The sequence below is a fragment of the Phaseolus vulgaris genome, chromosome 3 (genome assembly GCF_000499845.2).
Source record: "Phaseolus vulgaris cultivar G19833 chromosome 3, P. vulgaris v2.0, whole genome shotgun sequence".
Taxonomy (NCBI): Eukaryota; Viridiplantae; Streptophyta; class Magnoliopsida; order Fabales; family Fabaceae; genus Phaseolus; species Phaseolus vulgaris.
Window position 1 is genome coordinate 50,716,331 of NC_023757.2, and position 15,752 is coordinate 50,732,082.

The 15,752-nt window shown below is 31.0% G+C and overlaps 3 protein-coding genes across 6 annotated transcripts; all 3 read right to left on the reverse strand.

Moving 5' to 3' along the window:
* Positions 1-744: 744 nt before the first annotated feature.
* Positions 745-1,480, reverse strand: LOC137808520 (dirigent protein 5-like). Its single transcript, XM_068609670.1, has one exon. The coding sequence runs from the start codon at positions 1,423-1,425 to the stop codon at positions 868-870; it is 558 nt and encodes a 185-aa protein (XP_068465771.1). The 5' UTR covers positions 1,426-1,480; the 3' UTR covers positions 745-867.
* A 2,585-nt stretch (positions 1,481-4,065) lies between these two features.
* LOC137808521 (dehydrodolichyl diphosphate synthase CPT3) lies at positions 4,066-8,550 on the reverse strand. 4 transcript variants are annotated; one of them, XM_068609671.1, is made up of 4 exons: positions 8,279-8,550; positions 6,853-6,946; positions 4,944-6,109; positions 4,066-4,428 (listed from the first exon to the last, which is right to left on the reverse strand). In XM_068609671.1, the coding sequence occupies exon 3, from the start codon at positions 6,062-6,064 to the stop codon at positions 4,985-4,987; it is 1,080 nt and encodes a 359-aa protein (XP_068465772.1). In that variant the 5' UTR covers positions 6,065-6,109; positions 6,853-6,946; positions 8,279-8,550; the 3' UTR covers positions 4,066-4,428; positions 4,944-4,984. The 4 variants fall into 4 exon arrangements, with proteins under 4 accessions (XP_068465772.1, XP_068465775.1, XP_068465774.1 ...); XM_068609674.1 differs by having other exon boundaries at positions 8,300-8,390; XM_068609673.1 differs by lacking the exon at positions 8,279-8,550 and adding an exon at positions 8,106-8,205.
* Positions 8,551-10,075: 1,525 nt separating this feature from the next.
* Positions 10,076-14,732, reverse strand: LOC137808527 (probable serine/threonine-protein kinase PIX13). The gene is made up of 6 exons (XM_068609682.1): positions 14,430-14,732; positions 14,000-14,346; positions 12,126-12,261; positions 11,898-12,040; positions 11,207-11,330; positions 10,076-10,788 (listed from the first exon to the last, which is right to left on the reverse strand). The coding sequence occupies exons 1-6, from the start codon at positions 14,485-14,487 to the stop codon at positions 10,400-10,402; spliced, it is 1,197 nt and encodes a 398-aa protein (XP_068465783.1). The 5' UTR covers positions 14,488-14,732; the 3' UTR covers positions 10,076-10,399.
* Between the last annotated feature and the right edge of the window lie 1,020 nt (positions 14,733-15,752).

The window sequence follows — 15,752 nt, forward strand, 5'->3', positions numbered from 1 at the left end:
CTTTTCTAACTATCCACCTAACTAACTCATTAATATTCTAAATATCATAACTAATTTTTCCTTGTATTCTAACACTTATTATTTTTACTAACACTAGCAATGAAAAAGAAAGGATCTATTTTTATATTTATAATATTCTACAAGAATAAATTGAGAAATTGAAATTTTGTAACATATATTTATTTTTTAAGTTTCAAGATTATCTCCAACAATTATGTGAAGGCACTATGTAGGTTCATACGGAGACCATTTTTTGGTTATTAACTCTTTGATTAGTGAAACAAAGATATCATAAACAGTCCTTAAAATTTGGTATTTGTGAATGAGTCAGAATGGCTATTTTTTTTCATTTCTTCTTTTCAAAACGTATTTTAAAGGTTTACTTATACCACACTAGAAGAAACAATTTCTAATGATCGATGTCATATTTATAAAATTCTATGATTAATAATAAATTTAGATTAAAAAAAATCACGTTTCCATAATTTTATGATGATAATAAATCTTGTCAAATTAAAAATTTAATATAATAATAAAATAAAACATTTCTTATTTAAAAATAATAAATAATGGATTGGGTTTGGTCATACACATTTACCCCCAATATATATACTGAGTTATAATAAAAACAACAATAATTTTACCAAGCTATTTTTAGCTTAAAAGGATTTTTTAAGCTTAAGAAAATATTCACTTCAGTTTTTATTTTTAACTTTAACTTAAAAATAAAAATAAAGCAGACAGTAAAATTGAATATGAACCAGTTGAACAAGCATCTTAGGAATACATTAGAAATGAGTGAGTAGATGGAATAAATTGAAACTAAGAAAATATATAAAAGCCAAGTATTGTACCATGCAACCTACTTCATGAGGCTTGAGTTGCATAGGGAGGCCAGTAAAGATGAAATTGAATCTTGTAGACAACAGTGAGACCAGTAAGATCAACAGGAGAAGTGGTAACTTTTCCTTGCACAAACATGAAATCTTCAGTGCCTCCAACCACTGGAAGATCTGAGGACTTCACATTATTTGTGACACCAACAACAGAAAGGGACCCTTTGTGGTTCTTCAGCCGAAGAGTTAGCTTTGCAATTGAAATGCTTCGAAGGCCATCAAGACTAGATGTCACTGTAGTTCCTTCTGCAATCCCAACAAGTTTGGAGGATCTATTCACTGCAACAGTCAAAGGGTCCTGAAAGGCAAATAAGGTGCCAAAAGGGGTTGTGGTTTGGCTCACTCCTGCTCCTCCTTTTATACCATCCACTATGATATATCCGGTTTTGTTTATGGTCTCATGCTGAAACAGAGAGAAGTGAAGGGATTTGAGGTGTTGGAGGTGATCATGGGAGCCTGCAGATGTGGCTTTCAATTGGATTGTGGCCAAAACTAAAATGGCAAGAACATAGTTCTGTAAGGAAGCCATAACTTAGTTGTTGTAATGCAAAGAAAAGTGATATTCATTTGATTATATACAAGAAAAGATGCTTAATTTTCTTCTTTTCTAAATAGCCAAGTCAATGAAGTCAATGAAAACAAGAGCCAAGTCATGTGGGGCTGTTATTCATTGATCACAAACTAATATTGTTTTGTTGTAATGTGACTACATTTGGCTAAACAAAAACGTTTTCATAGGTGAAGGATCAAATATGAACTCTTCATTACATATATTGTTCCCACAGAATTTCAAAATGTGTGTCTAACCACTATGAGAATTCCTTATAACTAATATTAGTTCAATATATTTACAACTGAGTCCTAACCAAATAAAAAAAAATACAACTTTTTAGTTGGACATTTACTATTGACATATTATTTTTTTTATTTCACGACTTGGTTGATTGAAATTATTTTCATAATTACTCTAATAACAAATTTTGATATAATATTTAAGTAAGCTTATCAAGTATCTATTGAATATTAAATTCTAGTAGAGAATGATATGTACTAAACTATTGTTGATTGAATATTTTATAATGGAAGGAAATAAATATTTCATTTCTTGATTTGAAAATTGATAGATAGGAGTTATTCTTGCTTGTAAAAGATGTTGTTACTAAAATATTTCTTTCTTATATTCTTATTTTATTTTATTTTTATCTGTAGGATGTTCATTATGAATCTTTGAAGAAGAAAAGGAAGGGAGATATCACCTCAAATATTTATATTTAAGATAGAATTAGTAAATATAATATAGTAAATTTACAAATTAGAAGGTCTTTTTATTAAAAGCACCTTAAATTGAGAGGAAGAAAATTAGGGTGTAAGGGAGTAGATTTTGATCTGCCTTGAATTTATTTTTTTTTACAAATTAGAAAAATGTTACTATAAGTATGAATATATGAAATTTCACATAGATAAAAATAAAAAATAGTTGAATAACATAGAAAATGATAATGTTATGTAAACATAATTTATTGAGATTTGGATTAAGTTTATTTGTTTATATCTCATTGGTGAAAATCTTTGGTGTTTATCTCCTTCAAATTCCAAAGTTGTAATAGTGGTCATGGTTCCACATATGACAATGTGAATGGATTTCACACATGAGAAGAAAAATAGTTGAGTGCAAATGTTAATATAATAAAGTTTCACATTAGAAGGAATTGATAAATTATATATTTTATAAAAGAATAAAAAGTAAAGTTATTAAGTTAAAGATATAATAAAAAAATAAAAAAGTGAATGAATTTCACACATGAGAAAAGAAAAATTGTTGAGTGCAAATGTGAATAATAAGTTTCACATTATAAAAAAAATAGTTATAGAAAGTTGTATGAGTTTTATATAATGTTAAAAGTAGAGTTGGTATGGTGCATCAGTCTTCCACTTAGGTTAAGTTGAATTGTGAAGAAGAAAAGTGGCAATAATGATGAACAACCACTATAAATTCTTGCATTTAAAACCTGTCCACATCTACTTTATAAAAATATCAAACCAGTTTAGTGGTGAAACAGAAAAGAAGATGACAAAAGTCTAAATTGTCCAATCTTAACACTAATAATTCAAATGTTTATAATACTTTTCCTTCCAATCCAATGCAAACCTTAGTTCATACTACAATAAGAATCATACTTACTTTCCATAAATGCATCTTAGACTCTATAAATTGCTCCTTTCTCTCATACCCACAATTCAATACAATAACCTACAATGCAAATCAATATATTCGCAAATTATGTGATGATAAATATAATTTTTGAAATAATTATTTTGAAAATTAATAAATTCATTTTATTATTAGATTATAGTATAAAAAATATAAATGTAAATAAAGGGAGAATAGGTAGAAAGCGAGGTTCTTTAGATGGATAATAGAAAGTGAAGAAAAAAATAGGAGAAAATTAATAGAAGTTTCTGAATAATTGATTAATATAATAAATTTAAAAAATATCTTATTCTAACACAGTTTATTTCCAAAGCAAAGTGAATAATTGTCAAAAGTGACGTGGCAAAGTGTTTACATATATTGCATTTGGTGATAAGGAACAACATAGATGTGTTAAAGGAAAATTATATTTTTTACACTTTAAAGAAATAGCTATAGAATATTAAATCCTAAACTCTAATAAAATAAAATTAATTAAATGAAAAAGTGAGCAGAGTGGGGAAGAAAGAAAATTTGCAATTAAATAATTCCTAATTTTATAATAATGTTACATGTAGTAAATTTTAATTGAATAAATGGGATTAAAGAAAGTTAAAGTAATACTTTATGAATAGAAGAAAGTCAACGTTACTAGTCAATTTTTCAATAAATATAATCCCTGAAGCTAAAGTAAAAACGAAAATTAGGAATTTTTGGCATATTTATGAAATACTCGAAGAAATAATATTTTAAGTATACATTAAGAAACTGATGTTTTATTTATTTTAATAAAAAATATTAAGATATGAGAAGTTTATACATTTGTGGAGAAAAAAATATATGGGCTTAGATCATACCTTTATTTCATAGTTTTCAACGAAAGGAATAAACGTCTCATATCCATTACCATACAAACGAAACCTATTTTCTCAGTTTCTTATGATTTAGGCATGTGGAGAGTGGTATAGCATATAGGGGTGTCTACAAAATAACGCAACTTAATGAATATCTTCACAAAAAAGGATAACCCCTTTGTAAACAAGTTATAATAACATTCAAAATCTAGTGAAATTAAATTGAAGGACATTGTTTAGGGTCATCTACTAGGCACTTTAGTGTGTAAGTGTTGTGCTGCTTGTAATGCTTTCTTTCACGAATATTGACCCTCTATCCTACCATAAATTATGGTTTTCAACTTTTCTTTGGAAGAGAGACAAGGCTTGGTCCAATCAACCAGGTTCTTCTGCTTTCTGGACGTTGTGTTAAGCGCCCTCATGCCTGCTACCATTTTCAGAAGCACTCCACCAAACCCGTACACATCACTCTTCACACACAAGTAGCCTGTTCAGATAATTACAGTTCATAGGAAAATTAGTTTGTGAGAGATCTAAGCATTATTCACACAAGATGCCTAATTTCAGACTACCTTCCCCAACTTCATCTTCCACATACCATTGATTGTTTAAGGAGACTTTGTTTTCATTTCTTGTTCTATTCAGAATTAGATAAAATGTCAGTAGACTACTATATACTGCCTTGTTTTTCACCTCAGAAATAGTGAAAACAATACAATTCCCTCTTTCTTTTTGGTTTTTTTCAGTATAAATATCTGAAACCAAGAAATCTAGTGGTATTTTAGCAAAATATACGTTAAAGGAGGAGATAAAAACGAGATAAAAAAATCTGAAACTAAATCGACATTGTTCATTTTTTACCACATTTTGCTTCCATTTCCTTATTACATAGCATATCACGTAAATATTATCGGCTCATATTATGCCTAGTAGTCATTAGTACAGTCAAAAAGCATTAATTAAAAACTGCTGTAATTGCCAATTGTGTGCAGATAAATTTACCTGTTGCGACACATTCTGAATTTTGGCCAACAAGGATACACTTAAAACTGTTTCTTTTTCTTTTCCAAATAAAAATAGTGTCTCTGAAAGTTCAATACTGCCCAGATCAAGTGTCTTAGACCAATTTCAGGCCAAAGTGCAGTTGGTGCATATAAAGGGCATGCACTAGTCTGCCAAAGTAGAAAATTACTGAGGCGAGCTTCTCCAGAAGTTCGGATCAAAATGTCCGGATCAGGTGCAACTGCCATGTACATGTTCTTCTCAATATCAGCCAGTTTTATGAAAGGAACCTCATCTTGTTTATTCTTTCTATCTTCGGTAATTTCAACCAGCCCATTGTATGATGTCATTTCAGCTTCAGGGTAGTCACCGATATGATTCTCGACATTATTCTCAAACAAACCATCTTTCCTTGCAGCACTTTCTACTTCACTACTACAAGCTTTGATTGCCTTTAGATAGTCTTTACATGAATCTTGAGAAAGCAAATCAAAATCATTTCCATTCAAGCCCTGATCAATTCTTGAAAACGCACCATTTGTAACTTTCACTTCTTTTAACGCTTGAACTTCATTCAATTTTTCCTTGCAACATTCTTGAACCGCGTGCACAATCTCTTGACGAGAAGTATATGCTACACAAATCAAAAGAACTCTCTGGTTGTTGTGGGCAGTAACTCTCATTGCCCTTTCCACAGCAGCCCTGACTGGCTCTGTCAACAGTTGCATCTCCCCGATGAAATGTAATCTAACACCATATTCATTAATGAGACTTTCTTGTTGAAGCAACTCCTCAATCTTTTTCCGCATCAATTCCATCAAGGACTGAACTTCTTCAGACTTCCTTTTAAAGTTATCAATGCTGAATGCATAGACAGTTACATACTTCACTCCTAATTCATAGCAGTATCTAAGGATGGACGTGAGAACATTAAATCCAGCCTTGTGGCCATCACCTTCTTCCATGTTTTTCTTCTTTGCATACCTTCGATTCCCATCCATGATAAAAGCAATATGACTTGGCACAGGACCCACAGATAAAATCGCAAACATACATCTTCTTAGATAACAATTTAAACCACCAAAGAATTGGCCTATAATATTTCCAGTATTTTTCTGCATTGCACTGTTCAGTTATGAAACTTGAAGAGTCCAAGATAAACAAACCTGTTTAAAAATAATTTCATAATAAGGTAGAAATAAGAGTTAAAGCAACAACAGTCGAATAATTGAATAAATATATGTTCAATGTAAACATAATAATTCCTCATCTTAATAACCACAGTCCACATCACATTAACTGCTAGGGCTTTAACTACAACAATAATGACAACTGCAATTCAGAACCATGAGTATAAGGCTGGGGAGTGATACGATAAAATTTCTAAAGACTCGTACAATACAATAATCTGATAAGAGCAAACCCCATTATCACCACAACGTCCAATAAATAATAAAGTATTTTGTTCTGGAGGGAGATAAAGCTGCGTTTTACAAGCGATGTGTTTTTGTTTCTAATACAATTTCATATATAGTTGCAGATATTTTGGTCCTGCGTGATTAACATTTGAATTATTACGCTCACAGAACTCAGGTGTTCATCCTACTTTGGTCTCATTTTTATCCTTTCGAGTTGAAGGCAATTAAACACCACCAAAAATGGGGCTGGAGTTCATGCTAAAAAGCACATTTAAAGCCTGGTATGTTAAACTTGAAAAAAAAACTGCATGAAACTCTAGTATGACAGGACTACAATATTTAGAAACTTAAATGCAGAATTTTGACATTTTACTCCACTTTAATGCCTCAAATTCTACAATATCAACCCAAACAACAAAGATGCAAAATTTCCATAAGAGAAAAACTCATTTTTAACTAGATAAAATACATATAGAAGAAAAATGGTCAACCTCTGATGCCAATGCCTGATAACAGAGCCTTCTTGAAACCCTATGGTTTCTTCAACTAAACGTGCTTGGTTTGGTTTCTTGAACGTCCGTAATTCTGAAAGAAAATATCACAAATATGGTCAGACAAAAGCACAAAGTGCACGAAAAACCATAATGTGCAAAATGATCATAACTTGTTTAATTCCAAGTTACAATTCAACCTATAAGTCAGAGGAGTTGGGACTTTCTCACTTCCTAATGAAAGGCCTGATATACATACTAGCTGCGACTACAGATCTATCATGACTTAACAGTATAATATTTCCCATTGGTAAATAAATTGTCTAAAATACAAAAAAAAAAAAAATCCTCAGATGTTCACATGTTTTGTTGGCTAACTAAGTATTTTCACCTTAGCCAATCTAATTAATTTAGTAAAGCGCTTGCTCTGATATTCTGAACATAGCTTAGTCCAGCAGCAAATACCTATTTCATAAGGTTTGGAAAGATAACATTGGAAATTATTGCTTATGATTAAATCCTTTTGTAAATTTTGTTGCTTTCCTGTGTCTATTGAGGCAATCACATTTTCTTGCAAGATCAAAGCTGATGGATCGAGCTGAAAGGAGTAATCATTATATTCATTTTGTACCCAAATCCCTATGCTATAATGACTCTGTTTTTATACTAAATTTTCAACCCATCTCTTGAAATAAAATGAAAACCATTATACTTGCATCTTTGCATATGTATGGACGAGGAGCAGTAGGAACAAACACTAGGAGGGTTATGAAGACTATGTATTATCATCATGTGTTAGAGCGACACATACAACAAAAAGAGCATGCTACAACTACATTAACAAACTGACAAGTTTTAGGTTTGCGAAAAGGTAATCCTGGTCATTAAAATTTAAAACTAACAATCACTTTCCTTTCAATACTACTGGGTTGATAACCAATTCAATCTAAGAAGCTGATAAAGATATAGTAAAACCTGTTAAACCTGTACTAGTGCTATAATAAAGACCTATAAAACACTATTGAAAGAAAGATCTAAAGTCAAGGAGACTATGGAAAACAATCAATTCTCAATTTCATTCAAGCATTCCTTCAAACACTTGGCAGGTGCACGAAAATTAACAGCCAGTTGATCCAAAGACAAAAAAACAATATCACAAGCTCTGGAAATCTATCTTGCAGCAACTGCCAGGGACCAATATTAAACATTAAAACAAAACAGCAAAATACGAATAATTAAGGAACAAGTCATACTTAAAAAGGAAGAAAACAACTTTTTATTAAAGTAAGGGACAAAATGAAAACCCTGTAACAAATAAATCATCTCATGAAGTATAGAAACATGGAGGAGCACAGAAAAAACCCTCAACTAAAATTAAAATTATTATTATAATAATAAAATTAAAAAAAATAGTCTCCGGTGTCACCTTGGAGGAGGGAAAATTTACATGTGGACTGAACTGAAGCAAAATCCCAAATAATTGAGAGTATCTTATTCTAAACACGTTTTCATTCCCAAAGCGAAGTGAATAATCCTCACAACTGACGTGGCAAAGTGTTTACGTTAGTCTTATTTGGTGACAAGGAACAAGGTTGATGATTCGTTGAATGTGGAATTCTTTGTTTGATAAATAATGAATATCATAGGTTAAATTTGACAGTAGAAGTAGCAGATGCACTTGCATGCAATTAAACACTTACCTTCAACAAAAACTAAAAACACACAACAAAATACAACCTAAATGAATCACAAATTTCTACTATTGTTATGTTCATACACTAACACCAATAATTTAAAATATCTAAAACGAAGAAAATCTACCATCATTTCTCACTGAAATAAAATGAAATTAATCAAAGAAAAAATGAGGAGGGAGGAAAAAGGTTGAGTTTGGAGTAAAAAAAACCCTTGGGAATCAAGATTTAGTGTTTATTTCGCATCTTTTTTAAAATAAATAATATATCAATTTTATGCTTTTAGTTTAATGATAAAGTATTATGTAAGATAAGTTTTTTTTTTTAATTTTTATCATGATTATTCTTAATTTTATATTACAAATATTTCTTGGACAATAAAAATGTAGAACCTTTAGAAAACTAATTCGAGTATTAACCATTCTTAGAGAACTATAAATTCTTATCTCGAGTTAACTCTTAAACTTTAAGATCTTAGATATGGAAAATGACTTAACTCAGTATGAAACTTTTTTCTAAGTAAAATATTTAAATTCAGATAAACTTTCATAAACTCTCTGAGTGAAAAATAATAATTTTAAATGTAAGGAATGTTAACATAATATGGTAACTAATTTTATTTTAAAAATATTTAGTAAATAGAACTAGCTTTTAAATAAATCTAGTAGAAATGGATATATTCATCCAAAAGGCTAAAACAAAACTTTACTACTGTTATGAGCTAGTTTTCAGACAAATAAGGTTAACTTGATTTAATTTTGAAAAAGAAATATCAAAATTAATTAATTAGAATCTTAAATTGATATCCAGTAGTTTTCTTATTTTTAAAAATTAAATTTAAAATTAAGATACACAACATTTAGGTATTCACTAGGAACAATTATTTCTGGCCAGTCCTGGCGGCATATGTGAGTGTGAATTTGAATTGGATTAAAACTAGTGAAATAATAAATAAAATAATATTTTTCAATACAAAAAATATATATATAAAACTCGGACACGTCTTTTAAATGTATCAGACACACATATTGGATACCGACACTCATATGACACTTGTAAAATCCATATCGGTGAAGTGTCCAATTTAAAAATATTTATTAAATTTTTTACAATTTTAGTACGGTTCTAACACAATTTTAAAAATATAAATAAATTAATTTTCAAAAAAACTCTATCTTAACCAAAGATACTTTCTAAAAAAACTAAAATATAATTGTGCACATAAATATTTGTTAATTTATATAATTCCATACATAAATATTTGTTAATTTATATAATTCCATGTGAATGTCATTCCTACATAGCTTTCAAGTATTTTGTTTCATTGGAACAAAACATTAAATACATTAAACATATTTCTTGTTCAACACGCTTGTTAGTTGACATCATTTAATGATTTTTTTTCAATTTTTTTAGCCTTTTTCAACAAAATTAATTTGAACATGATAAAGATGGGTGAAATCAACCTCTAACACGGGAAAAGAAAGAAAAAAAGTGATATAAATGGTGGTATAATTTGATATAAAAAATAACACAAAAATCATATCATTAGTATTCATGATGTACATAAGCTGATCAACTTTCCATGGAAAGAAAAAGTCTTGAAAATGTGACATATTAACAACAATAGTCAAAGCTACTTCCCCTTATCGCACGTAAAAAATAATTTCCCACTAAAAACAAATAATTCAACAAAAAAATCATACATGTAAAAAGGCTTATAAAATTTCTCCCCTTCCAACCAGCAGAAGAAAAGAGAGGAAAAAAAAGCTTGTATTAAGTGACTGATAAAACACCCCATTGAAGGAGCATTTCATCTGAGTTTCTAGTGGGTCTTCTGTATACAAATCTAGTTATACCTTCACAGCTCTCTGCCGGAGATGTTGATGAGAAATGTTGTGAGAATTGCGGGTTTTGGATTCCTTGGATTTTTCATGGATGGTTTCAATGGCTTCCAATCCCTCAAGTACTTCTTTCATTGAAGAACGTTGTTTAGGGTCATGCTCTAGGCATTTTAGAATAAGTTCTGCTGCTTGTGATGCAGCCTTGGATGAATATTGACCCTTTATCCTAATATCCATAATGGTTTTCAACTTTTTTTTTGAAGAGAGAAAAGGTTTGGTCCACTCAACCAGATTCTGCTGCCCTGTTGGCCTTCTTGTGTCAAATGCCCTCATGCCTGTCAGTATTTCAAGAAGAACTACACCAAATCCATACACATCACTCTTCACATACAAGTGACCTGTTCAAATATTTACACAATTCAAAGACATGTTACTTTGTGTTGGGTCAAAGCATTGCACTTCATTATTCCTTATTTTTAGTCTACCTTCCCAGCTTTATCTTCCACAAAACATTCATTGCTTTAATACTACTACTACAACATTAAGGTCTGTTTGTTTTAAGGAAACTTTCTCTGTTTTCTTGTCTTTGGCTTATTTTCACACAAAAATGACTTATTTTCCCTGTTAAGTGTCTTTCAAATCAATAAGTTAAGTGTCATTTAAAATCGTTCATTCTCCCTACATTCTGCTTCCTTTTCCTTCTTGCATGGCATAGCATGTAAATTTTGGTTCATATTATGCTTTGTGAAACATTAATAAAGTTAAAACATAGATTTAAAGCTGCGTTAATTGTCAATTATGTGCAGATATAGTCACCTGTTGCGATATATTCTGGAGCAGCATAACCGTAGGTGCCCATGACCCTCGTAGTTACATGTGATTGTCCCCCAGATGGTCCCAATTTAGCCAAGCCAAAATCTGATATTTTAGCATTGTAATTCTGTAAGATACACAACAATGGTTATAAAAATTATATGAAGAATTTAGCACCAAGTAAACATCACTTTTCTTACTTAAAAAATATTATGCATGTTAGGTTACCACTCCATGTACTGAGATATCATTGTTAGGTCTTCTGAGGGGGACATTGACACCAATGATCCGTGAACAAACTCATATCAGATACAACACCACTTTCTATCCATAATCTTAAGGTTTTAGGTTTGTGGGTCTTCTTGTATGTTGCTAAACTTTCTCATTTCTACTTAGTGTGAAACTCAAACTCATACTTAGATTCTTAACAACACATTCATAACATCCATCCTTAAATATTCTTTAATTAGTAAATGGGTCCAGTAATGACAGCGTTTTTCAGATGATATTTCTATTAAATTAACAGATTAAGTTAATATTTTCAACATTAGTTTGGCTAGTAAAACTAATAATAGCAAAATCTGTGTTCATCACATTTTGACACGACAAATGCTTTAGCTTCCATCTCTAAAAATAAGGGAAATGGTAGACTAAAAAACAACATAAGAAAATCAACTAACAAAAAGTTACTGACCCCATCGAGGAGTATATTTGAGGCCTTGAAATCTCTGTATATGACTTGCTTTTCGGAGGCGTGCAGGAAAGCTAGTCCACGAGCAGCACCAATAGCTATTTTAAGCCGAGTGTTCCAAGAAAGTGGTTCTATGTTAGGATTTCCTGCTCAGAAAAATGACAGAAAAAGAATTAAAATCAAATTCACGAGGAGTTTGCTTTCATTATTGTATTAATGTTCAATCCATACTTCTAAATAGATGATTCTCCAAGCTTCCCTTAGGCATGAACTCGTACACAAGAAGAAGTTCATCCTCGTCCCAACAGTAGCCCAATAACTTGACCAGGTTGGGGTGTGAAAGCCTTCCTAAGAAGTTCACTTCTGACTGCATTTTCAAATCAACAGAAAAATGTGTTAGATAATCAGATAACTAAACTGAATTTATCACACGGGAGGTACCCTTATGTTGGTGATTACACTATAAGATTAAATGCAATATGACAACTGAAAATAACAACATGGTAGAAGGAAAACATTTAGCCAAAGGAATATCTTGTTAAGAATTAGCATCTCCTTTAGAACAGAAAAAGTTCACTTAATTTTACCAACATTGCCTAGAAAAGTTTTGGCAAATTTTTTCTGCACCTTACAAATTGTGACCTGCACCCGATACATCTCGAAATTTCCAAAATTACCATTCATTCCAAAATTAAAAAAAAAATACATTTGGAAAAGTAATCCATAATAGATTTTTGTGTTTCAGAAGAGGAATTCCGTAGTAGAATTGGAAAATAAAAATTTCGAAATATAAAAAATACATTGCAGAAAAGAACTCCAGGAAACAAAATCCAGAAACGTGTTCCAGAAAAATAAATTTTCAGTTATCTAAGGACACTTTTGTCATTTCACACAAAAATCGGGTGCAGGTTCAAATTTCATCAGGTGCACGAAGTAATTACCAAAAGTTTCCATTTCTATAATGCATCTTTGCTCCAGATTCGGCCCAAGGCCCAATCCACATAATGGATTATAAATCAACTGTCTAAGATTAAGAATAATAAAATGAGATGAAAACACAAGCATATTGCCCTTAAGAGATCTTAGACCCTATATTATTAAAGAATTCAATTCCTATAAATAACACCAACATCATTTATAAGGTAATGTTACTCTATGCACCTTAGTAGTCTATTTCAGATTCATTATCATTACTATTATTAACTACTTTTCATAAGGAATTGTTAAGCTGGCAAGATGGCATCATACTTTTCAAACAAAATGGCAGAACATTAATAGTTTTTTCCCCTTATTTGAAGGATAAAGTCAAAGAAAATGGCAGAAACAGCCAAAAGGATCAATATTTTAAAACTGAAAGAAGGTAAACACCCATTTTGAATAGTATATGATGAGTCAAACGTTCAATAGTGTGGAATTTAAGGCACCGTATTTTAATAACCCATCTTCACTCGTGGATAACCAATGAATGGAAGAAAAACAGGTCAGGAAAGTGGGCCCTCAACAAAATTTCCAACCACATTCCTCGAACACCTTGCAGACTCCCATTTTTTTAGATAATAATAATATATTTCCTGTGGAATATCAAACCCTGGCATCAACCACACACAGCTGTGACTCCTCATTAATCAAGATCACCATCACCATGTTGATTAACACTTCAATCTAAATATCTTTCAAGTCTTCAGTCAAAACAAGAACAAAAAACAGAACACCAGATGATGGTGTAAGCACATAGCGTTACAAACTGCACAATATTAACTATTAACTATAACCGGTCGGAAGAGCATTTATTACTGTCTACAAAAACTTTACTTTGAAAATTCTTCTTCTTTTGGTGAATATTGGAAATTCTTTTCACCAAAATAGGTAACTAGGAAAAAGATAACTATGGCATTACTAACTCTGCATTATCACTTGCATCAATAACGATAAACCCATTAATCATCAACAAGAAAAAGTCTAATGAAATTTACCAAACTAACAGTGTGTACCAGTTTGCAAATGGATAATCATGTAAGTGTTGAATCATGAGTGCATATAATATTTGTTGGCTTCTTCTTAGTGTAGATGTTAAAAAGTAAGGTAAAGGGATGGAAGAAAGTTACCTTCCATTCTTGAAAGCCTTGCGTGCTTTCGGGGTTCAATTTTTTGATGGCGACGACCATGCCAAAGCCTGGTTTGGCAGGGGCGAGGGTCTTCTCGTCCAACCAACCCTTGTAGACTCTGCCAAAGCCACCTTCACCCAGCAATGTGTCCCCTTTGAAACTCTTGGCGGCGGATTTCAGGTCCACGAAACTGAACTCCTTCAAGTTGGGCCGTTCCAGAATCTGGCCGTCAGGGGAACAAAATGGAAGAGAGCCTTCGCCGTCGATGCTCCCACTGGCCATCTCCGAGAATTGGCTCTTCCCGAAGCTGCTGGTGGTGGCGGAGAACCCCACGTTACTGGTTGAACCTGAAAATTAGAAGCGAAGGAAGAGGTTTAATGAAAATTTGATTGAAGAAAAAGGGGAAGCAATGGGAAAGTTGAAGACTTGCCTGAGTAGTTAGGAGGGTTGGGGGAAGGGGAGGAAGAGGAGGAGAAGCAGAGACCCATGTGGTGAGGAAGGTTGTTCTTCTGTTTGGCGAGGTTGCCACTTACTTTATCAACCAATTTCAGACAAAAAATTATGGCTTGGTGTTCCGATTAGTACTGGGTCTTGTTCTTTTGTTTTCTTTTGTTTTGGTGGGTTCATAAGAAACTACAGAGGAAGAGAGAGAGAGAAGTGTCTTTGTCTGTTATGTTATGAGTTCTCTTGATTATAGGCTATGATGTGGTTTTCTGCATTCAAACATGTGTATGCTGTGATGTGGTTTTCTGCATTCAAATACTTGTATATTTTTTTTACTATTTAAAATATATAACACGAGAACACGGATCTTTATATTATATTTTTGAAGTAAAAAAATGTTTTCATGACGGTTTAAAAGGATTTGTTTCTTATTTTTATAATCATAATAAAAATTTATACAATAAGTTTGAATTTTTATAAAATTAGTGTATTTTTTTTTTTTAAATTGTGTTAGAACCGTACTATAATTGTCAGAAATTCAATAAATACTTTTTGAATTGGACACTTCACGTATCTTACAAGTGTTATACGTGTATCAGTGTCCAATATGAGTATCCAATACCGACACACCATTTAAAAGAAGTGTTTGAGCTTCTTAGTTTAAGAGTCTCGATCATTCTTCTTAAATAATACATATTTGATATAAGTATTTATAAATTTCTCTGTTCTAAATTATTTTTATAATTTATTTTCATTTCACCTTGTTTTATTCATTTTAAAATATTAAGAAAATATTAAAGCCAACACATTTTAAAAAATCGTAGATTACAATTTTCAATAATAATTCCAAAAAATAAATAGTATCGGGAAATCTCTCAATTTATTCTATCAACCTGCTTTTGACAAAATAAATTATATTTTTTTTGTTATAAGTAATATACATTTATTTAATTTATTTGTTAAAAAACTGTAGTAAAGTAATAAGAAATGAAAAAAAAAACGAAGGAAATAAAGCTATTTAATCGATTTTTTAAAATGCATGCATTATTACAATCGATGAATGAAATAAGACAAAAGAAATAGTTTTTATAAACATATAATGCATATTTAAATGCATTACGATACATGTAATTTCAAAAAATATTAATACGGTATATTTAGCATAAGCATAATATCATAGAAACATTATATATTTATAAAATAAAATAAAATCGATTGAAGACAAAATTAAACCACGTATTTTATTGACAGCATTTCATTTAGCAATTGACTTTTAGTGCGTTAAATATTTTTATCAATTATTAAGAAA

Bases quoted from the DNA above. Each gene is read 5' to 3' on its own strand.
- LOC137808527 (XM_068609682.1), bottom strand. From the start codon at position 14,487: ATGGGTCTCTGCTTCTCCTCCTCTTCCTCCCCTTCCCCCAACCCTCCT. The intron at 11,331-11,897 runs GTCAGTAACTTT...TGTATCTTACAG, and splicing joins CAAATATACTCCTCGATGGG to AATTACAATGCTAAAATATC. The intron at 10,789-11,206 runs GTGACTATATCT...ATATTTGAACAG, and splicing joins TCCAGAATATATCGCAACAG to GTCACTTGTATGTGAAGAGT.
- LOC137808521 (XM_068609671.1), bottom strand. From the start codon at position 6,064: ATGCAGAAAAATACTGGAAATATTATAGGCCAATTCTTTGGTGGTTTA.
- LOC137808520 (XM_068609670.1), bottom strand. From the start codon at position 1,425: ATGGCTTCCTTACAGAACTATGTTCTTGCCATTTTAGTTTTGGCCACA.